Source organism: Eschscholzia californica, unplaced genomic scaffold, assembly GCF_041429995.1.
Source record: "Eschscholzia californica isolate CP2 unplaced genomic scaffold, dmEscCali1.0.p SCAF_2, whole genome shotgun sequence".
In the NCBI taxonomy this organism is placed as follows: domain Eukaryota; kingdom Viridiplantae; phylum Streptophyta; class Magnoliopsida; order Ranunculales; family Papaveraceae; genus Eschscholzia; species Eschscholzia californica.
Window position 1 is genome coordinate 52322777 of NW_028238309.1, and position 22276 is coordinate 52345052.

The following is a 22276-nucleotide window of genomic DNA, read 5'->3' on the forward strand; positions in this document are numbered from 1 at the left end:
GCTTCTCTTCATTTAACTTAGTCATTGACCTAACGACATCAAATAAACCGTTAGATCAAATCAAATGAAGATTCTCTTCTTTTCTTTGCATGCCTGTAACAAAAATGTGATATTTATGGAATTATCTTTAACAAGATTGGCTTTAACAAGAAAATACATTGTCTATAGAACTTTTCTCATTCCAATGACGTATCAAAACCTACAAAACCGCCCATGAATTTTTGTGGTGAAAAGGCAAGACTCACAAGACACAAGTGGTGCAAAGTGACAACACGAATGTCCTTGTCGACTCGTCAATTTCAAACAAAGAAAAAATAGAAAATAAAAATAAAAAACAGAAACTCCATGATATTGTTTTCCTCATTGCTAAATAGCAAGTGGAAGAAAAACCTTATTTTGGCTTGTAATTGTCAGCCTACAACCATCAAAAGAAAAAAAGATGGTCCATCCATGCGTTTCATCTCATGGATTATTGTTACAATGGTGATGTATGGTCAGAAAATCTAGCCCGACTTTCTAATGTGGTCCGCTCTGATTTTCTTAACATTTTTTCTCTCTAACATGTTTGGAGCATGTAAATCAATAGTTGGACGGGTGTTCGATCTGGAATTTTCGACCATAAACAATTTTTTATTTTGATTTAAGCTCAAGTTACAAAACATTTGCGATGAGTTGGGAGTCTTGGGACCTGCTTTGAGGCTTGAGCTTGTATGGGTCCACATGATTGGTTCATTGACACATCCCATTGTGAGGCCCTCGGGGCTTGATGTCCAATTCAGTAGAATCACCCAAGGGCCCAAGGCCCTCAATCTTCTGAGCTATGAAGTTATAAACCCCGTGGGATTTATATGTGGAACTGCAAGAAATGGATAAATCCCACGAATTTCTGGCACTAGCTAACACATCACATAGGGTTTGACAAAATTAGTTAGTTTTGTTTGGAAAAATAAATATTGAAGAGAAAGATAGATCAATCTACTCTCTCACATAGAAATTGTTGTTTTTCTCGTTTATCTATTTAAGGGGTTGACTTAGCACGTTACTTAACCGAGTCACTGGTAAACAGGTTCTTACATTGATTTATTAGTAAAATAAGCGAAGACATTTTAGTTTTGAATTAACAGAGAGAGACTTGAAGAAGTAAACAATTTAATATCTTTCACATTTCTAACTAATAGGGCTCCAGCACCTAGAACAGATGATTAGCAGTCGATCACTATTGATTTAAAGATGGGAAAGAGTAATTGTATTCCTTCTGTGTTTTCTGATTTCTTGCTCTTAAATCAATATACTTTCTGATTCTAACAATGAAAATGTCTTTAGTTTGAAATCAAATCAAATAAACTAAAAATAAAAAATTGGAGTAAAAAAAGAAGAATATTGCAGTTGGCGAGAATAAGTTTTATTTCCTTAAGACATTTTACATCCCTGTAACGGTACCAACAATTAGGTTGCATGCCTCCGTGATACACCGACTATCCTTTCAGAGTTTTGATAGTACTACTTCACAGTTCTGAAAGCAGACGAACTTTTAGAAGTAATATAAGCTCCTTGACTGACACAACTGGGTCTTCAAGATACTTAAATGCTTATAAAGTTACTCGAATGATTCTTTCTTTGAATTCGAGACATACTAGAATATTTCTAAGATCAGAATTTTATTCCAAACACACTTGGAATACTGAATTCAAAAAAGAAAAGAATAAATTGAATGATATTTGGAGTGAAATTGCGTTGTTTATATATGAATCGAATAGACACATGTGCCTTTTGGTTCTACGGAATCATCCTTTCACAAATGAGGACTTAACTTGAAATTTCAACCCAAAATATAGTTCGCTACTCTTCGAGTCCTTGAATTTGGTTCGAAGACTCGGAGGGAATGCCAACCCTTTGATTTGGCCCGAATGGCGCCCAACATATGAGAGAATTAGCCGTTAGATGAACGTTCAGGCTATCCCACCTGTTGCCCAACTTGGGTAGGACGTGAGCTGTTGGATCCTCGCAGATCTAACACTCCTTAACGCCTCCCACCAAGATCCCGAAGGATCGGGCGCGCGACCGTCAGATCTTGGTGAATCCTGCAGGTTGAACGCAAGGTGTCCAAATCTGGACGTGTTCGCTTCCCCCAAATGACTCCCAAATGGATTTGTCCCTTTTGCCGATTAGTCCCTAGCTTACGCGAACTTCTTTCAAATTTTGAACTTGAATTTCAATTTGTAACTTGAATTTCTCATTCATTTGGAATCAAATTCAGGACCCTAATCCTTATTGTTTCGTTCTCTTCAAAGCCTAGATATCACAAAATGTCATCTTACAATTCATAAATTAACACTTGCATTGTTGGTAAAATACTTCCCAAATTCGGGTCCTAAAGCACTTCAGTAAATGATCAATAATGTATTAATGTGTGCTAGTAAAGTTTACATGGTCACTGTCACGACATTAGTTGATGGTTTGTTAGGACTAGTATATATAGGTGTCAGGTGTGGGAGTACATGCCATGGCTATGTTAAAAAAGTTCTTTTTTTTTTTCTCAAATGACAGTGGGTTGTCCGGTTGTGGGACTCGATTGAGCTGTACTTCTGAAACGACTACTACTTTGTATTGGTCAACCATATTCCCTAACTTGTTTAGCAAATATGTCTAGCTCGATAGTTTTGTGGTCGAAAAAAAGAAGTTTTGTAGGCCGAAATAGTTTTCTGCTCGAAATTGAGTTTGAGCAAATAATATTCCTGTCAAGAGTTCTTCAATACATATCCGTCATTTATGTTTAGGGTTTTTTGTCTTGTACAACTCCTCTATTTCAGCTTTTCAAACCGTGATCGGTTATGAAATTGTTGGTAATGGTAAAATGGTACGGTAGTGATAATGGTGGTGTGCTCTTCTTATTTCTCCTTTTTGGATCATATGAAAGTATCTCTTAATCACAAAAAACATAACAAACATGAAAATATGCTCAATTAGAAGAGAATTTAAATCTTTATACAAAATGGGAACTAACTTGTGAGGAAGAAGGTGCTTCTTAATTTAGCTTATGAAGATAAAATTACTTTTTTTTTTGTTGCGAGTTAAAATTACTTACATATTGAAATCTAATAGGAGAAAGTGAATATCGGTTATTTAGTTAAAGAAGATAATCACACCATTACAATGACACATCAACCCCTCGCCCCCTTCCATTTTTGTGGTGAAATGGCAAGGACTCCTAAGTGGTACAAAATGATAGAACGAAAGTCCTGGTTGACTCGTCACTTTCAAAAAAAGAATTAAAAAATGAGAAACTGCATGATAATGTGTTTATCATTGATCATCGGAAATAACAAATGGAAGAAAAGCTTTATTTTCATTGGTAAGTGTCAGACGCTACCATCAAATAAAAAATGGTCCATCCATGTGCTTATTTGCAATTTGCAAGAATTATTGTTGCAACTGTAATACGTTGTCTGAAAATCTAGGTCGATGATTTTCTAAACGTCCTCTCTCAAATATGTTTGGAACACGTAAATCAATAGTTGGACTATTGTGGGTCAATAATTTTGGACCATAATCGATATTGGTTCGTACCCCAATAACAAAAAGTTACCAATGAGATTTAGCCCTTGCTTTAGGCATTTCTGGGTCGACATGCTTGGTTTGTTGACAAAAGTATCCATCACTTTATGCAAATTGGAGGCCCTTGAGGGTTGATGTCATATTCAGTAGAATCCCAAAAGGACCGGACCCATCTTCAATATCCCGAGACATAGATATGTGTTTAATCCGTCTAACCCCATGGGTTTTACATGTGGGGATGCAGAAATGTTAGACCCCAGCACCACCTAACATATCACATAGCTAGGGTACTCCCTTGGTAAAAGGCACTCTCACCACCTATACAGTTTGACCAAACGACAGAGTTAGGCCCACACGTTGGATGACCACAAACTTAACATGGTATCAAAGCTAGGCCTACACGTTAGATGATCACAAGCTTAACATGGTATCAAAGCTAGGCCCACACGTGATAGACTTGAAAAAAAAGTCACACCTGCTCTACGTCACCCGAAAGAAAAAAATACACGTGTTAGGCTTAAAGAGCGCCACACATGAGGGGACGTGTGAGAATAGTCCCACATGGGAGAATGAGAATCTAGCAACCAAGAATATAATGTATATATAGGTCCTCTCCACTCATAGCCAATTGGTTTCGAGTTGGATGACCACAAACTTAACACTGTGAGGTCGAAAAATTTGATCGTACATTAACCGGTCTTTCTTCTTTCTTATTCACCTTCTTCTTCCTTGTCATTCACCTTCTTCTTCCTTGTCATTCACCTTCTTCTCTCTCTTTGCCGTCTTCCTCCTTTCTTCTCATTAATCTTCTTCTTCATCTTTGATTCACCTTCTTATTCTTCTTCCTACTCATTCATTGATTCACCTATAGCCGATAATATCAATCTATGGCTGATAACTTCTAAAGGAAGAAAACACAGTTTGTGTTGTTAGGCTTTTAAGTTTTGATTGTTAAAGTTTAAATTCGGTCAAACTAGGCATATAGTCGAACTTTAATTCGACATGGTCATACCAAACTTAAGTTGTGCTCCTTTTTTAAGCTTTCAGGAGTGATGAAGTTACTCATATTAGACCTGATGCAATCTAATTGAACTCCAATAAGTAGTTTATTTTAGGAGGTTGAATTTGGTATGTCGATCATATTTTCATCAATTCGGGTTGAGGCACCGAATTCAACTCCAGTACCAAAGATAGGCTACCGAATTGAATTTCGATATGCTCGAATTAAATTTCCCGTACATTTTTCGGTCTGCTTTAACTGAAATTCACACTAAAATTCGGTTAAACCAGACCGAATAATCCCTCCATACTCCACAATTTTTTTTCTTCATATAACCGAAAAATAATTCATCAAACATATAATAATGTGTTGAGGAATGTTGATGTACTTCTTTAGAAATTGAATCATGTTCAGAAATGGATTTATATAGTCCTTTGATATTTCTCCAAAATTCTGGAACTTTCTTCATTTGTGGTGGTTTGTAAGAAAGAAGATAGCTTTAGGCCTATTTTAACCAACATATAGTTTATTGAAGGGTTCATGACTTCATTCCAAGATAGCCTGCCGTTCGTGACCAACTAAAAACATTGCTCTTATATTTGTCTAGTGTTTCTAAATAGCTCCAAGACGAAAAGGCATATTTTACCTGAGTTAACTTTGAGTCCTCATTCTTTTTTTTTTTGCCATTTTTTTTCAATTTGTTTATTTCATCCTCTCTTGTCGGTATAAAATCGATCGCTGATAGACCGTTTGCCAACAATCTATTTCATAAAAGTAATTTTCATCTCTCTTATACACCTCTATTTCCACCGTCAACCACCCTCATATCCTTTGACCGGCACCTCCATCTCCTTCACCACAACCAACACCTTCATATCTATTAATTTATTCTTCGATATATAGTCCCAAACGAGAAGCCATAAAGACACGAGGAAGATGGTAGTTCTTGTGAACGAATGATGGTGGAGGTTTATGTTTTTCTGTAATTATCAGCGTGTCTCGAACCCTTGACCTCTAAGGTGGTAGACTAAATCTCTTACAACTCCAACCAAAAATTGTTGGCATGGGGGATGATGTTGGAGGTGGAAGGAGAGCAAAAGAAAAGATATGAACAAATTTTGATGTAGATCGTTAGTTGACAACTCGTTAGCCGTTTGTTGGTGATCGGTTTCAGCCTAAGAAGAAAGAGAAAAGTCAAGAAGGATATGGAGTATAGAAGTTGAAAATAAATGGTAAAAAATGGGTTATTTAGACATTGATCCTCAACTATTTAGTGATATTAGTACTACACTTCTAAAATGAAAATATGTATGGCGTTGACCTCCATTTTCAATTTTTCTGTTAAATATCAGTTAAGTGGTTCACATGCCAACCCCATGCTTGACTTATGACAAAAATACCCTTCACAAAAATATGTTTGGGGTTGACTCTCATAATCGATTTTTTCGTCAAACATCAGTAAAGTGGGTCGTATGACCACTACATGCATTTTTGATATTATAAGAAACAAGTCTAAAACTAACTAAGGACTAGACTTTGTACCTAACAATTATATATTTGAGACCTTCTCTAATCTCTCTGATCAACCAGACTTATTGGACGGTCAAATACTGAGGTAAGCCTTTTTTACATGTTTCCTATCGGTAGCCAATGTAATATATCTAACCAAACGGGTCGAACCTGTTTCGGTCTACGGGTAACCTATTTTCCTTAATATTTCTGACTTATTTGAATCCGACTAGAATTAACTTTTAGAATCCACGCCATACATATTTTCATTTGAGGAGATAGTTGGGAGGGAATGTCTAAATGAGAGAATGAGAATCACAAATCACTCACTCATTGGATTTAATATTACCCCTTTAGGGGTAATCGCATTCCCACGGGAATAGGATTTCCCTACATGCCCGCGAATTAAACAATAATTTTGAAGAGTCACATTCCATTCTCACGTCATTTCTGCGCGCCATGCATGACTTCTAAATTTCGTGTCGGATCCTCCCTTTAGCTAGAATAGATATATAGAGAGGGATGAGGAGAGAGAGAGAAAGAGACTTGACTGTTGGATGCTCAATTGGAGGATAGAGAGAGAGAGAGAGTCAATACCTATCACTTTTTACAACATATCTCTGAGTAAAGGCTAGAGATATCCTGACTGTGCACATGTTAAACGATCTAGTTGGTCCCGGAAAGCCTTCTTATCACGTGATAAGTCGTTTTCTTTGGTTTTGCATGGCAATTTGTTGCCTATAAATATCACTCACTCTCTTGGGTTATTCCATCTTATGTATTCCTTTTGATCAATAAGATTTCTCTCTTCATATACTGAAGAGAAGTTCAATTTTTAGGGTTAAGATTATCATCTAAAAATGGCTGATTATACTGATATTGAAGAAGTTTTGTTGTTGAAGGATAAGAAGAAGAAGGTGTATTATGAGAATTGCCCAGGTTGCAAAGTTGATTTTCTTAAAGATACACAGAAAGGGATACCTTATAAACTACTCTTCTATATTTGGGTTGTAGTATTATGCACTGGTAAATTATCTTCATTATAGCTAGGGTTTCCCTAATTCATTTCCCTTTATTATATCATTTCACATTCAATTTTAGTTTTTTTTTTTTTTTTTTTTTTTTTAAAAAATTATGCAGTAATTTCATGTTTGTTGTTTCCTTCTTTATATATGAGTTGAAATATTCTTTGGGTATATATTAGGTGTTTTAGGAAATGATGAGCTTAGTTAAGAAGGAGAAACTTTTTAGTGTTTTTTTTAGTTTACCGCTTCAAAACTAATTGGTAATTGAGTTTACCCCTTGAATTTAGATTTTTTGTCAAAACCACTAAGGGCATATTTGGCATGTGATAATAAAATCATAAATTATTAAATAATATATAAACAAAATCAATCTTTACTAATTATATTCCCGACCAAATCAAACAATAAAGTAAAGTGGAATCTCTCTAAGAATCATATTGAAGAGTAATTGCTCTTGGTAGTCACAATTATTTCATGTATGTCAAACACAACTTTTTTGTTTTTGTCAATAATAGTAAGTCTAAGGATGTAAGTTCAATTATCCATTATTGATGGGGGTAAACTCAATTACCAATTAGTGACGAGGAAGCTCAAAAAACACATTTTTTTTATATGTTATATATAATTTTTCATTGAATGATCTTTTCTTGTTCTATGTGATTCTCTTTTTCAGCATTGCCAATATCATCGCTCTTCCCATTCTTATACTTTATGGTACGTGTTTTCATTTGTATCTACTATCTACAGTTAAAACTATTGTTCTTCGATTTGTTTTTCATTCAACGATTATTATTAAGTTTTACTCATAACCAATTGACAATGCGTGGAAAGGCCTTAGTTATCGTATTCTTGGTTACGAAACTTCTTTAGACCATGTGGGATTATTCTCACACACTCCTCGTGTGTGGGTTTCTGAGCATATTACACATATCTTTATTGGGTCACATGAATCACATGTCATCGTTGGGCCTATTAAGTGCGTCCTAACTCACTATAGAGTTGTTGGGTCATACGATTTCCCTTAATCCATTTGAGTTTATTCTCACACTTTCTTCCTCCACCTGGATTTGAAAACTAAAATCCAATTGCTTCTCATTCCTAAACATTATAGATTCATAAAATAACATTCTTATGTATGATTGTATTGAGTTGATGATCCTGGAATGGGTTCATAATATCAATTCAAATATAATGTTAGGCAGATTTCTATGTAAAATTTTTGGTCTTTACTTAGTTTTGTTCATTCTCGTCAACATTTCTTGTAGATAAGAGACCTCCATATTGCAAAAAGAGAAGAAGATATCGGATATTATGCCGGATGTGTAGGTAAGCATCTTGACATTCGGGTCTTTGTATAGACTGGTAGGTGATCAAGTGTCAAAATTTTGGACTACATTTATATAGCAATGCTAATTATGCACTTTATGTTCTTAAAGGTGCGTCATTTATGTTGGGAAGAGCTTTGACTTCCGTCGTTTGGGGGCTCATAGCAGATCGATATGGTCGGAAACCTGTTATATTGTTCGGCACTATATCAGTGTTAGTATTAATTTCTGATTTTTATTTTTTACTAGATATCCATTTCAGCTGAAGTAGTCGATATCGAAGTAAAAATGTATCTATTTGTCAATGCCTTATTTTATTCTTTAAATCAGGGTTGTTTTCAATACTCTATTTGGTCTAAGTACAAACTTTTGGATGGCAATTTCTATGAGATTTCTTCTTGGAAGTATGAATGGTCTTCTTGGTCCGATAAAGGTAAATGCTTGTTCAATATTAGTTAGGGTCAAGATTAGGGAAAAAAATTGTCATATTTGGGTTCTTTTTTACTTCCTTTTCTTTTTCGACTTTTCTAGGCGTATGCTAGCGAAGTATGCAGACAAGAATACCAAGCACTGGGACTATCACTTGTAAGCTTTATTTCTTGTATACTGTTTTCTTGTTCTTATTTGAATAAGGCGGTAGATTCACTAAAATCTGATGCATATCTGGATTCTAGCATGAACTCTATTGACCAAGAATTGTTTTTCAGGTTAGTACAGCATGGGGAGTAGGACTGGTGGTTGGTCCAGCTGTTGGAGGTTTCCTTGCTCAGGTAACGATACTTCTTTTCGCTTCTTCTTATCTCTTACTAAAAAAAGTAACATATTTAGGAAGCATTCTAGTCTATAATATACTTTTTACAAACATTTTATACGTACGTTGTTTATATTTTGTGACAAATTCCAGCCTGCAGAGAAATTCCCGCGTTTATTTCCGAAAGGATCTCTCTTCGCAACGTAAGCAATCTTATATACTAATCTCGTTTTCATTTTATTCTTTTGTTTCATTTCACCATATTTTTGTCATCTTTAAATATATTCCGTCGCTTCAAACATAACTATTGCAGATTCCCATACTTCTTGCCATGCCTGTCTATCTCCATTTGTGCAGCCGCTGTTGTTGTGATCTGTTTTTGGCTTCCGGTATTATTATTTAACTTTATATATTCCAAAACTATGGAACCTTGTATTTTTCAAATGAAGGCCCGTAAATTAGCCACGCTAATTTTCTCTGGTTATAGGAAACATTGCACAAGCATAGCGGAGCGAATGAAGAAGAATATGGGAGTGATTCGAAAGAAATTGTAGAAGAGATTGTTGAGGCAAGGCCAGATACAAAGGATAGCCTTATGAAGAATTGGCCATTAATGTCATCCATTATTGTTTATTGCGTTTTCTCGCTTCATGATATGGCATACTCCGAGGTAATTTTTCCTTTTCCTTTCCTGGTATTTGAATTGTCGTACGATTTAAACCTTAGCGTGTTCATCTATGTCTATGTTAATAGATGGTCAAGGCCAAACAGACGATGATATATAGACTCAAATGTCAATATTCCTTTAAACACGCAACTTACTATCGAAAATGGGAAAATTGTTTCGTTTACAGATTTTTTCACTTTGGACTGTAAGCCCAAGAAAGCTTGGGGGGTTGAGCTTTACAACTGAAGATGTTGGTGAAGTACTTTCGATCTCAGGTATCTAGCATATATTACCATTTACATACAAAAGCATTAGACACATGATTACTCGAGCTTTGTTCAAGAGAGTACCTGACTATTAACTCGCCAATTAGGTTTTGGTCTCTTACTGGTTCAACTTCTGATATACCCAATGCTTGAAAGGATGTTTGGTCATATGAAGATATCTCGCGTTTCTGCGGTATGCTTTAATGCCATTCTTTATGATTTAAGTTAGGTGGTATTTGTATTTTTTTTTTCCGTCGTCTGAATCTGACTCCTATTAGTCTGATGTTTGTTACTAAATCATCTTAAACTTATCTTAGTCACGAGCACAATCATGATTCCAGACTATTACCGAAAATGGGTTCTTAATTCAAACTTATTTTGTGGCCAACCCAAAATCAGTTTGAGTAAGCCATTTAGACGATTCAGATAAAAACAAACAGTTTGAAATCTGACCCAAGTCAATTCAGATCTAGAGTCACATTCCAGATCGAACTTGGAGAAAAAACAAATACTACCACCTTAGTCTTATATGTAATTTTGTATAATAAATCGATAACTGATTTCCTATCTGATTCACTATGTTTTCTATTTGAAGGTTTTATCTGTATTGTTGTTGTCATGCTACCCCTTAATAGCTAAGCTATCTGGGCTGAGACTCACTCTTTTAATCAATTGTGCATCGTTGTTGAAGAACGTTTTCTCGGTATGTACTTACCTCACTTCTCTTTTCTTGTTATTCATTTTGAAAGAAAGAGAAAGAAGAAAGAAATTTTAATCATTTTATTTTGTAATTGAACAGCTTTCGATCATTACTGGATTACTCATCCTACAAAACAATGCTGTGGTATTTTTCCATCTAATCTCTTCTATTTTTATTCTAGTTCCACAATATACTTCTAGTTCGATTCGGTTTAAATAACTTATTCCTCCTAACTTCTGTATTATGAAAAACAGTGTCAACTCCAAAGAGGAGCAGCAAATGGCATTTCTATGACTGCAATGTCACTCTCTAGAGCAATTGGTCCAGCTGCAGCAGGAGCTCTGTAAGTATCCTCTTCGATCTTGTTGTTGTTCGTTAAGGTCTCATCGTGGATCTTGACAGCCCGATTATCAATCCAGTTTGTAGTCAGCAATAAGATCAATTATTAGTTAGTCTAATTAGGAAACACAAGATGAGAAACTGGTTTTTAACTATGTAAAGTGGATTATGTTTTTAGAGGTTTTTTTTTCTTAATTGATATTCTGATACTCGGGTCCTCGTATTCGACACCCATATACTCTTGTCCTATATTCCACCTCTTAGAATAGTCGCTCATGGACAAAGGGTACTTCCGTAAGCAAGAAAAGTATCTAGGTTCCTCTTAACTCGGTGCTAATTGTTATCGAGTCTGGTGACCACAAACTTAATATGGTACTAGAGCTAGCCCCAGCGGCCACTGTGATCCACGTCATCCAACAAAAACACGTGTTAGGATCAAAAGAATACCAATATACCACACGTGAGGGGATATGTGAGAATATGCCGACGTGGACTTATTCATTTCTAGGAGTAGCTAAAATGACTTAAATCATAAGCTTCTGAAATTTCTACTAATTTATCATCTGAAATCTTCTATGTTTACAGTTTTTCCTGGTCAGAAACCCGTATGAACGCTTCGTTTCTCCCAGGTGTGAATCTTTTTGAATTCTAACTCTAAATTACAGTTTCCCTTTTATCAGTTATGCATTACCCTTACTAGATACTATGACTAGTTGCAGAATATGTCCTTTTCTAGAACAATTTCAAAAAATATTAGTATTCGTTTATAGAAGTTTTATAGCAGATTGAAATCTTGATAAATACTATTTTGGTTGTTGAATTGCAGGTGTTCAGATGGTTTTCTTCATCCTAAATGTCATTGAGGTGATTGGACTAGTAATGACATTCAAACCATTTCTCGCCCTTCCTCAATAACGTCAACGAATATACATACGGAATTAAAAACTCATCTCCAAAAGAATGAAATAAGAAGATGACTTGGGTAAACGGCTATCCGCGGTTGTCTTAAGTTCGGTAGATGGGTGAATAATAATGTTTGTAGTAATTCTGGTTTTGTTCAATCATCTATGGAGGTTCTGTTGAATGGCTCGGCAGTTCTATGTATATCGATCATTTCGATGGTTTTTCCCTTGGTTGCTTGTGTTTTGGTTGTTGTATCTTGCACACTTTGTACTTTGTCAGTATTTCGAATGAGATATTATTATAGTCTTATTTATTTAATCACGAAATTGTAGTAATTTTGAATTTACTGTGTCTGAGCAATTTGAGTTTAATCTTTTTTTTTTTTGTCAAATTTGAGAAGATTAAGATTGTTTAATTTGTTTAACACCCGAGCCTGGTTGATTGCCCGACTAGCCCAAAGGTTTTCCATGATGCCCCGAACTTTAGCAATTATCAATATTGTCTCCGATTTAGACACTCAGGCCAAGCCCAACATGTATGGGATTTTGTTCTTAACGAAGGCTCCACGAGCCCACCCATAATGTCTCGACACTTACTAACTTTTAGCACACCTTTTGCGACGAGCCGTCCCATCATTGATAAATTTGTGAAGCCCCAAACCTAAGCAGTTACGGATTGTGTCCCAACTTTAGACACTCAAGCCCAAACCCGACAGGTATAAGATTTAGTTTCTTGCAAAGGCTCTACGATAGCACCCAAAATACTTCAACACCTACTAAGCTTGAACATACACTTACAGCGTAAACTGTGAACTCAAGCTTGAACATACACTTATACCCTAAGCTGTGAACTCTCTCCCAAATGTGAGACTATCATATTTTCACGGTCTTCTCGTAGTTTGTGCAACTTATTAGATTTCTTAGAGGTTTCTTATATCGGGTCACCAAATTGGTGGACTTTATAAAATGAACAAAAATAAGAAGGTTTAACGGCATCAATCACATAATTCTTATATCTTGTTAGAGCAAATCCAATGTACGAACGGCTCCAATCCGATATCATAGTTTTTGGGGCTCCAAGGGTTGTAATTGTGAGAATAGTCTCACATGGAAGAATGGGTAACTAGCAACCAAGAATATAAAGAATAAGTCCTCTCCACTCATTGCCAATTGGTTTTGAGTTGGATGACCACAAACTTAACATGGTATCAGAGCTAGGCCCACACGTGATAGGCTTAAAAGCCACACGTGCTCCACGTCACCCGTAAAGAAAAAAATACACGTGTTAGGCTCAAAAGAACGCCACACGTGAGGGGGCGTGTGAGAATAGTCCCACATGGGAGAATGGGTAACTAGCAACCAAGAATATAAAGAATAGGTCCTCTCCACCCATTGCCAATTGGTTTTGAGTTGGATGACAAACTTAACAGTAATTGGGGTGGATCCCCTGAATAAAGAGGATCCACCCCCAGTTTTACATTCTAAATTTTTTAGATATCTGCTTTTGTTTTTAATCGTAGTTTTAGATTTTCTTTTGTCTAATATTCTTAAAGTTCTACAAACTTACACATACGTTTAAGTTTGAGTTGGGAATCTCTCATCTGGTAGCTCGTGTTAAAAATTCAAGGACGCCCAGATGAGGGGCTCTTATTAGTCTATCAGTCCTTCTATGAAAATAAAATTATATCACATTAGAAAGTAAATTAGTTAATTCGATAAATGGTACTACTAGCTAATACTATCATGAAAATAGAAGCTATTCAAGATTATTTTGTTGATAAACCCCTTGCCCATATTTACCCTTCCCAACCGATTTCGTTTCTAAAGGAATCATTGAATAAAATTTAAAATGTGAATAACAATAAAATAGTACAATGATTTCAACCAAGAAAAATACAAAATTGTACAATGACAAGTTATTATTGTTCTTATAACAAAGAGAAAAAAAAGGACATAGTTACACCAACTTTCATAAAAATTGTACATGTTGATTAAATAGAGAGAAAATGAGAAATACCCATCAAAATCTTATTAATAAACTCTCTGATGATAAGTGTGAGAATAGTCCCACATGGGAGAATGGATAACTAGCAACCAAGAATATAACGTATAGGTCCTCTCCACTCATTACCAATTGGTTTTGAGTTGGATGGTCACAAACTTAACATCGTATCAGAGCTAGGCGCACACGTGATAGGCTTAACACCCACACGTGCTCCACGTCACCCGTAAGGAAAAAAAAACACACGTGTTAGTCTCAAAGAACCCCACACGTGAGGGGGCGTGTGAGAATAGTCCCACATGAGAATGGGTAACTAGCAACCAAGAATATAAAGTATAGGTCCTCTCCACTCATTGTCAATTGGTTTTGAGTTGGATGACCACAAACTTAACTAATGAACTCTCTGATGATAAGGACTAACTAATCTTTAATATTCTTGGTTGATGATTCACCGGATCAGGCTCTAGAACCTATCTATTTGATAGATAGAATCCTTAAAAACCATAGGATATGATTGCATTCATCGTCCTTCAATAGATGTTTGATTCGTTCCACCGGTCAATTTCTTTCTTCAAAGTGTTAAATTCCTACATGATTTTGGGCTCGATGCGTTTGGACACATTAAACACAGATGAAGGTCTGACTCCTAAAGACAAAGACTCAGTCTCATCAAGTCATTGTATTTTTAGGTCATTCTCCTATACTAATGTTAGCCGAGGTCACAAATTACATCTAGACTCAAGTGAAATTTCTATTTGGCATCTCATACACAATTACACTCGACATAAATCTACACTAGGACATAAATCTCAAACACCACCAACCACTACCACCACTACCACCACCACCTCTCTCTTTGTGTCTCGAAAGAAAATCTTATGGGGTTCTTTCTGAAACTCCAATGAGGTTGTACGAAGAGACCGATATGTGATCCATAATGAATTAAATATGGTCAAGAACATAAAGATAAGTATTTGGATTTTATGGGCCTGAATTAGATAGGCTGCTAACCTCATAAAACAAATTATATCAAAATGAATAGACCAATTTCTTACAAAAGTGTTTTTACTTACTCAGACAATCATTCCTCCTTGAGCAAAGCACTTGGCAGGTGGGTTGAGTTGAAAATTTTCCCTTTTTGCATACAAGTAGTAATAAGAGAAAACGAATCTTTATTTTATTTTTGTTAGTAAATGGGACCCTTGTCTAAATAGACAGACATAAACCCTTTTGTTTGTCCAAATGGAGAAGTCCATAAACCTGATATGCCAGCTGAGTATATTCTGCTTCTTCTCTGTGACTCTGTACTCTCTATCTTATTTGCATGAAACAAAACAAAATATGAACTCCATCCATCATACAATCTGGGTCCCCTTTTAATAGTACCTATTGAAAATGACTTTTTATGGGTTTGTCAAGAAATTTGTTGGGTTTAAATGGTTGTTGGCATTACTTTTGTTATTCCCAGACTAGAGAGGATTTCAAAGAAATTTCAAGTTTGGGTTTTATTAGTTTTTTAGGGTTTTTGATGGAAAATCATAGTAGAGATTCATTGTTGAAGAAGAAGAAGAAGAAGAAGGTTGTTTGTAATGAGGGTTGTCCTGGTTGCAGAGTTGATCAGCTTAAAGATACACAAACAGGGCTACCTTACAAACTATTGTTTTATATATGGGTTGTGGTAGTAAGTGCTGGTAAGTGACATATATACTAAATTTTTGGGTTCAGAGTTTGTTGAAATTAGTGAAATATAGTTAAAACACTTTTTGTATTTTTATGATTATGATTACTCAGATTTTTACCATCTTTCTAAGCTTTTAGGTTAGTCACTAGTTTCTAAAGTTTCATAATGTCTTCTTTATGTGAAATGGAAGCTTGATTTTATGTCCTATGGCTATGGGTAAGAAGTTGGTTAGTGGGTTGAGTCCTAAGGAATCACTGTTTTTAAGGGCCTAACTCATTGAGTGGAGTATGTTCTTCTGCTTTTATGTGGGGGATTGTGATGGTTACGTTATTATAATATTCTTATGTTCGATCACTAACAGATACAATTTACGACATCAGATATGTGATGTTTACGTCTCGTCATCTGTAGTATCTGTTTGGTTGTGATATATGTTAGAAATATGATGCATTTGTAAAAATATTCAAATACTTGGTATGTATGCTTTTAGGTGTTTTTCTGGCGAGTGACTTGTTTACCAGCGAAATCGTTTATGTGTTTGGATTTTTCCTCAACTAGATAGGACAAGGAAGCTCAAAAAATGGAAATTTTGAAGCAAATTCCTAAATATGTAATAACAGTTACTAAGAGTCATTTACGCAGTATTGGATCATGGCATATTTGATTTTCACTAATATATGTTATCTCTATGTGGTTATTCTTTTCAGCTTTGCCTCCTGCTTGTCTCTTTCCGTTCCTATACTTTATGGTAAGTGTTTTCACTCTCTATTAAGATTTCCATACTGGTTGTATGGTGTATTTTTTTTTCTGAATGCGTCTAAATAACAGTAGTGGACCAAATTGTTGAGGCCCTTCAGGGGTTTTTAGTGCTATATCAAACTAATTATCGCAAATTAAAATTATTTTTTTTACTCGTATCCATTTGTCATTTTTTGTACGTAATTTTTCTGCTCTATAGTTTAACTACTATTATCATTTCTTGTAGATAAGAGACTTCAATATCGCAAAGAGAGAGGAAGATATTGGATATTATGCAGGTTATGTCGGTAAGAGTATTAACATGTGCAGCTAGATATTGTCAGGATAGTGAAATACGAGTTGAAGTTGAGGTACCTTTTGAAAACATAACAACCAATGCATTTCTTTTCTTTAGGAGCTTCATTTATGTTTGGAAGAGCCTTGACTTCAGTCTTTTGGGGCATCATAGCAGATCGATTTGGTCGGAAGCCTGTTATAATGATTGGCACTATTACGGTGTTAGTATTGCTGGAGTTTGTTTACTTATCAGTTCGATTTTCTTGAAAGAACGATTTTTAGGTGGTTCATTTCTAAAGCTTTACATGTCCATATATTTTGCCTTCGTTAATTCCATACCAGGGTTGTCTTCAACACTCTCTTTGGTCTAAGTACAAACTTTTGGATGGCGATTTGTATGAGGTTTCTTCTTGGAAGTATGAATGGTCTCCTTGGCCCAATAAAGGTAATTGAAATGTTATTTTGTCGATGTCACATGGCAATAAGTTATCGGACATTTGAACAAATTTGAATTAATGGGTTGATTTTCTGGGAGTATGTTCTCTGGTGCAGATGAAGGGATTAACCCTTCATGTAAATTGACGCAGACCCTAGACTGAGCGTCATCTTAACACATCAAGATAACTCAATTTAAATAGTTTCTGGTGCATTTACTTTCTCCGTGTTTCTTTACTATTTTCATAGTTTTGGGTTTTGATTTGGCTGTTTTCAGGCATATGCTAGTGAAGTTTGTCGAGAAGAATACCAAGCTTTGGCACTATCACTTGTAAAAATTATTTTTGTTTTCTTTCAGTTTTCTTTGCCATGCATTTGTATTTAGGTTAACAACTTATACGTAAGTTGTGTCGCATCTATTGATTTTGGCATGACCATTCGCCGAAAATGCTTACACAGGTTAGTACAGCATGGGGAGTAGGATTGGTGCTTGGTCCAGCTCTTGGGGGTTTTCTTGCACAGGTAATCTTCGTTCAACTTCTTCATACAGTATAGTGGATACTCGAAGAAACAAATGTTGCGTATCTTGGAGCAATTTTTCTTTTGGATACAGTAAAATTTGAGTCGTGGTCTCCACAGTGGAGAGACACTATGATTATTTCTATTCGTGAATATATAGTAACTTTTCTCGTCTCACAAATATCGTGTATGTCTGTCGTTGAATTTTATTCCAAACCAACCTTTTAACGTCATTATCTGATATATCTCTGAATGAACATATTTCTAGCCTGCAGAGAAGTATCCAAATTTATTTCCAGACGGATCTATCTTTGCAAGGTAAGTCAATCTTTCATTTTTTTTTTTCATTTGCTTTCTTTTGCGACTTGTCCTAGTATGTTTTGTCCGTGAGATATTTCAATATGTGCTGATCTCTGCAACATAACATTTGCAGATTTCCATACTTCCTACCCTGCCTTTGTATCTCCCTGTTTGCGGCAACTGCATTTGTAGTTTCTTGGTGGCTTCCAGTATGTTAATTAATCCTCTATATCCCTTAACAATTTCTACGGAAATTTATGTCTTAACGACGAGTATCAGAGTTCCTAGAAGCTTAGGTTTCAAACTGATATGGAAATTTGAGTTTCAAAGATTGACGCAATACCAGAACTAGGACTACTGTGAGATACGCCGAAATGACTATCTTCGTAGTTGTTTGATATATTGTTCCATTTCTCTTTTGTTACTAAGTAAAACGACACAAAGTGGTTCTAATAAATCTAATGTATCTTAATCTTTTGAGAAAGAAAAGTGTAAATTTGATTGGTCATAGGAAACATTGCACAATCATAGAGGAAAGAATGAAGAAACAGATGGGACTAATGTAATAGAGAAGGTAGAAGAGATCGATGGGACGAGGCGAAGTTCTAAGGAAAGCCTTCTAAACAATTGGCCATTAATATCATCCATCATTGTTTATTGTGTTTTCTCACTTCATGATATGGCCTACGCAGAGGTAAATTGACTTTTTTCGATTCTTTACTTTACTTTTCTTCTGTTATTTGAATTTTGAAATTCGGTTTGGTCAAATGACTTGGGCATGTGTCTTTTTTTTTTTTTGAATTGTCAGCGTGCCTCGAACCCTTGATTTCTAGGGTGGAAGACTAAACCTCTTACCGCTCCAACCAAGGGTTGTTGGCAACTTGGGCTTCTGTAATTTCATTCATTCTTCCATATTTCTCAAGTGATTGAATTTGATTTCTGAAATTTCTTCTACAGATTTTCTCATTATGGGCTGTCAGTCCTAGAAAGTTAGGAGGATTAAGTTTTACAACAGAGGATGTTGGTGAAGTACTTTCAGTCTCAGGTATAAGAAAAGAGGAATCTTACTCATAGAAGGAAACCTATATATCTAGATTTTCTTCCCTTATTAGAAACCACCCCATAAATTGATGAATGCCGTCGTAAGACTATGACAACATGTACTAAATGAGTCGGATCGCGCTTCAAGTTTGAGAGCGACCCATATTTAAGATACTATGTCAACACGTATAAAGACACATGATTTCTTGAGTACTTGTGTCTGAAGCTAGTCCCTGACTTATAATTCAAAAATTAGGTTGTGGTATGTTATTCTTTCAACTTCTTCTATATCCAATGGTTGAGAGGATTTTCGGACACATGAAGACATCTCGTTGTGCAGCGGTATGCTTTCAAATCGTTCCTCATGATTTGAATTTGTTTATGTATCTTATGGATGATAGTGATTCTAAATCTGCCTCACTATGCTACTACGTGAAGGTGCTGTCAGTACTGTTATTGTCAACTTACCCGTTAATAGCGAAGCTATCCGGAGTGACACTTACATTGTTAATCAATTGTGCGTCCTTGTTGAAGAACGTTTTATCTGTAAGTCCTAACTCAAATTCATCTTCCTTAATAGGTAAGTGAAAAGAAAACAGTAATACGGCATGATTGATAGTTTATGTTTTGTACCTACTCCTTTCCAAATGACCTAAGTAATGTTTCAAAAACGAAAAATTGATGATTTATGGTGAAAACTTTCCCCATTGTTACCCTTTTTCGGTTATTTGAAGTGAGTTTTTGTTCCATTGCCATTATTAACAGCCTTTTTTTACCATTACAACTATACAAGTCAAATGACATAAGAAAAAGAGAAACAACGTTTTATACCCGCTTCTTTTAACCTCTCTACAACCATTTAGATCACTACTCCAGGTCAAGAAGACCCATCGTATCACTGTTTTCTGTTACAACGGTAGCGGACTTGGAGTGTTACTATTCTGTTTGATCATTATTCCGACGTTGAACCTAAGAATGATTAGGTCATTTCTCGATAAAAAAATCAGAAGGGTGAAATTCTTCTTCCGATTTCATTTGAGAAAGTGCAGAGTTTGAAACCGGTGACATGAATAGACCTATGCATGAGAATAATCATCTAGCTAAGCACATACGACATTTGCGAAATATCATCTTAATCTGTAATTCAATTTGAAGAAAATTCTTGCATTTTCTCATTACTTTGCTCTATTTTAAATGATTAGTACTATGATTGAACAGCTTTCAATTATCACTGGGTCATTAATCCTACAAAATAATGCAGTGGTAAGCTCCTTTTTCTGCCTTCTTTTCTCAAAACATACATTTAGCTTCAATTTGATAAACCTTACATCCTAGAACCCTAATCATATCTATATAAATACAATGATATAGTTTATAGTATTAATGTCTATTATGACGAAGAACCAGAAAAATTAGAAAAGCAATGCAGAATCACACAAGAGATTACGTGGTTTGGTCGTAACGCACTAACGCCTACTCCACAACGAACAATGACACGATGATTTTATTATGTATGAATGAGAATTGAGAAGATACAGAGATTTGTCAAGAGCTTATGAATAAATAATTCTAGCACTTTGTGCCTCCAGTAACTCATCCAAACCCGAAAAACAGAATAAATTCCAATAAATTATTAACTGCCCATTATAAACTAGGGCAACACAGCGTAATGGGTCGTGCCAAAAGTTTGGCCGGGTTTCGCTTCCTGACCGCTCATCAATGAGGCCTTCCTAGCGACGTGCTTTGGATTTGAGATCAGCATTCAGCCCATATTCAGGACACTTGTCGACAATGTCCAAGGCTATTTAGACCTCGGGGGTCCAACGGGTAATCTGACTCCTCAAGTTCTATCTCATTGCATAAATGAATCGAACAACTTGAGTCTGCAGGATTTGATGAAAGGCCTTAACTCGATTGCTCCTTCCCCATTTTGTTTCAACTGATAACCTCCATGCTTTATTATGAAAACAGCCTCAACACCAAAGAGGAGCTGCAAATGGGATATCTATGACTGCAATGTCTCTTTTTAAAGCAGGTGGTCCAGCTGGTGGAGGAGCTCTGTGAGTATCCCTTGGATCTGTGTTATTTTTCTTTTTAAGGAGTTCTCTTAGAAGGCCAATGAGTAACCTCTGACCTTGAGTCAAACCAAATCAAAACCGGCTTATATGTTCAGTTAAGTACACTTGAGCACTGAAAGTTGGAACTGGACCATTGCTACGGAATGGAGAAACAAAATGCTAAGACCCCGTCGAAATATACTGATCCTTTCTTCTTCTTCTTCTACCAAATCAAAACCGGCTTATATGTTCAGTTAAGTACACTTGAGCACTGAAAGTTGGAACTGGACCATTGCTACGGAATGGAGAAACAAAATGCTAAGACCCCGTCGAAATATACTGATCCTTTCTTCTTCTTCTTCTTCTCTTTGTCGTCGGATTATCGTGTTTCTTCATTTTGCAGCTTTTCCTGGGGACAAGCTCGAATGCATGCTTCATTTCTTCCAGGTCTGAATCCTAACTCTAGAGATGCACTGCAATTTCTACTGGGTAGTAACATATATGTCTCTCCACTGCAGAAGACATGATTCGACTTTCAGAAAAAAACGGTGTTAGCTTGTCGAGATTGTTTAATTACTGAACACTGATTAGTATTTTCTCTTGTTGAGCTGCAGGCGTCCAGATTGTATTCTTCGTCCTAAATGTGGTTGAGGTGATTGGATTCTTAATGACATTCGAACCATTTCTTGCACTCCCTTGAACGACACGAAGAACGTATACAAATCATACTAAAATCTCATCTAAAAACAATGGAAAGGGATAGATTACTTCAAGTAACTACAGTTTTGTTAATTATTTAAATTATGTATGCTTGGAAGGAAAAAAAACAAGCCTAAAGTGAGTTACTTATGATCAAGATTATTGTAATTTTTGTTGGCATGTTTGTACCCATTGAATGTTTATGGCTGATTATATATATGAAAGTCAGATTTTTGTCATATAAATGCTTGACATTTTGGAAATACTGTCATAGTTTAATTCTTTTTTTCAGATATGTATTTTTTTGTCGATATTTAGGGGAAATGAGAAAAAAAAATTTGTTTCTTCTAAACACTACACACTTTTAATGTTTTTATTTTCTTCTTCCTTTATCTTCCTTCTCACCACCATCAACTCCGGCAACCACTAAAATCCGACGACAATAACTCCCGCCATCTCTCTACTCAT

General features: G+C 35.7%; 2 protein-coding genes across 3 annotated transcripts; both read left to right on the plus strand.

Moving 5' to 3' along the window:
* The first annotated feature begins 6530 nt into the window (after nt 1-6530).
* Nucleotides 6531-12382, plus strand: LOC147558893 (protein ZINC INDUCED FACILITATOR-LIKE 1-like). Its single transcript, XM_086660644.1, has 17 exons — nt 6531-7090; nt 7763-7803; nt 8355-8415; nt 8526-8628; nt 8745-8847; nt 8946-8999; nt 9122-9184; nt 9319-9368; nt 9479-9554; nt 9653-9835; nt 10020-10107; nt 10206-10291; nt 10694-10801; nt 10898-10942; nt 11053-11141; nt 11723-11766; nt 11964-12382. The coding sequence occupies exons 1-17, from the start codon at nt 6925-6927 to the stop codon at nt 12050-12052; spliced, it is 1449 nt and encodes a 482-aa protein (XP_086516770.1). The 5' UTR covers nt 6531-6924; the 3' UTR covers nt 12053-12382.
* A 2971-nt stretch (nt 12383-15353) lies between these two features.
* Nucleotides 15354-22047, plus strand: LOC147558894 (protein ZINC INDUCED FACILITATOR-LIKE 1-like). 2 transcript variants are annotated; one of them, XM_086660622.1, is made up of 17 exons: nt 15354-15732; nt 16430-16470; nt 16708-16768; nt 16876-16978; nt 17100-17202; nt 17470-17523; nt 17652-17714; nt 17980-18029; nt 18145-18220; nt 18523-18705; nt 18969-19056; nt 19309-19394; nt 19491-19598; nt 20271-20315; nt 21024-21229; nt 21364-21556; nt 21724-22047. In XM_086660622.1, the coding sequence occupies exons 1-15, from the start codon at nt 15447-15449 to the stop codon at nt 21114-21116; spliced, it is 1440 nt and encodes a 479-aa protein (XP_086516748.1). In that variant the 5' UTR covers nt 15354-15446; the 3' UTR covers nt 21117-21229; nt 21364-21556; nt 21724-22047. The 2 variants fall into 2 exon arrangements, with proteins under 2 accessions (XP_086516748.1, XP_086516747.1); XM_086660621.1 differs by having other exon boundaries at nt 15355-15732; nt 21024-21112; nt 21513-21556.
* The last annotated feature ends 229 nt before the right edge of the window (nt 22048-22276 follow it).

What these genes read in the sequence shown, in the direction of transcription:
- LOC147558894 (XM_086660621.1), top strand. Translation starts at nt 15,447, where the DNA reads ATGGGTTTGTCAAGAAATTTGTTGGGTTTAAATGGTTGTTGGCATTAC. An exon ending in ATATTATGCAGGTTATGTCG is followed by an intron (nt 16,769 to 16,875) that starts GTAAGAGTATTA and finishes TCTTTTCTTTAG; the next exon opens with GAGCTTCATTTATGTTTGGA. An exon ending in CCAGCTGGTGGAGGAGCTCT is followed by an intron (nt 21,113 to 21,512) that starts GTGAGTATCCCT and finishes TTCATTTTGCAG; the next exon opens with CTTTTCCTGGGGACAAGCTC.
- LOC147558893 (XM_086660644.1), top strand. Translation starts at nt 6,925, where the DNA reads ATGGCTGATTATACTGATATTGAAGAAGTTTTGTTGTTGAAGGATAAG. An exon ending in GTCTTCTTGGTCCGATAAAG is followed by an intron (nt 8,848 to 8,945) that starts GTAAATGCTTGT and finishes CGACTTTTCTAG; the next exon opens with GCGTATGCTAGCGAAGTATG. An exon ending in TGTTGAAGAACGTTTTCTCG is followed by an intron (nt 10,802 to 10,897) that starts GTATGTACTTAC and finishes GTAATTGAACAG; the next exon opens with CTTTCGATCATTACTGGATT.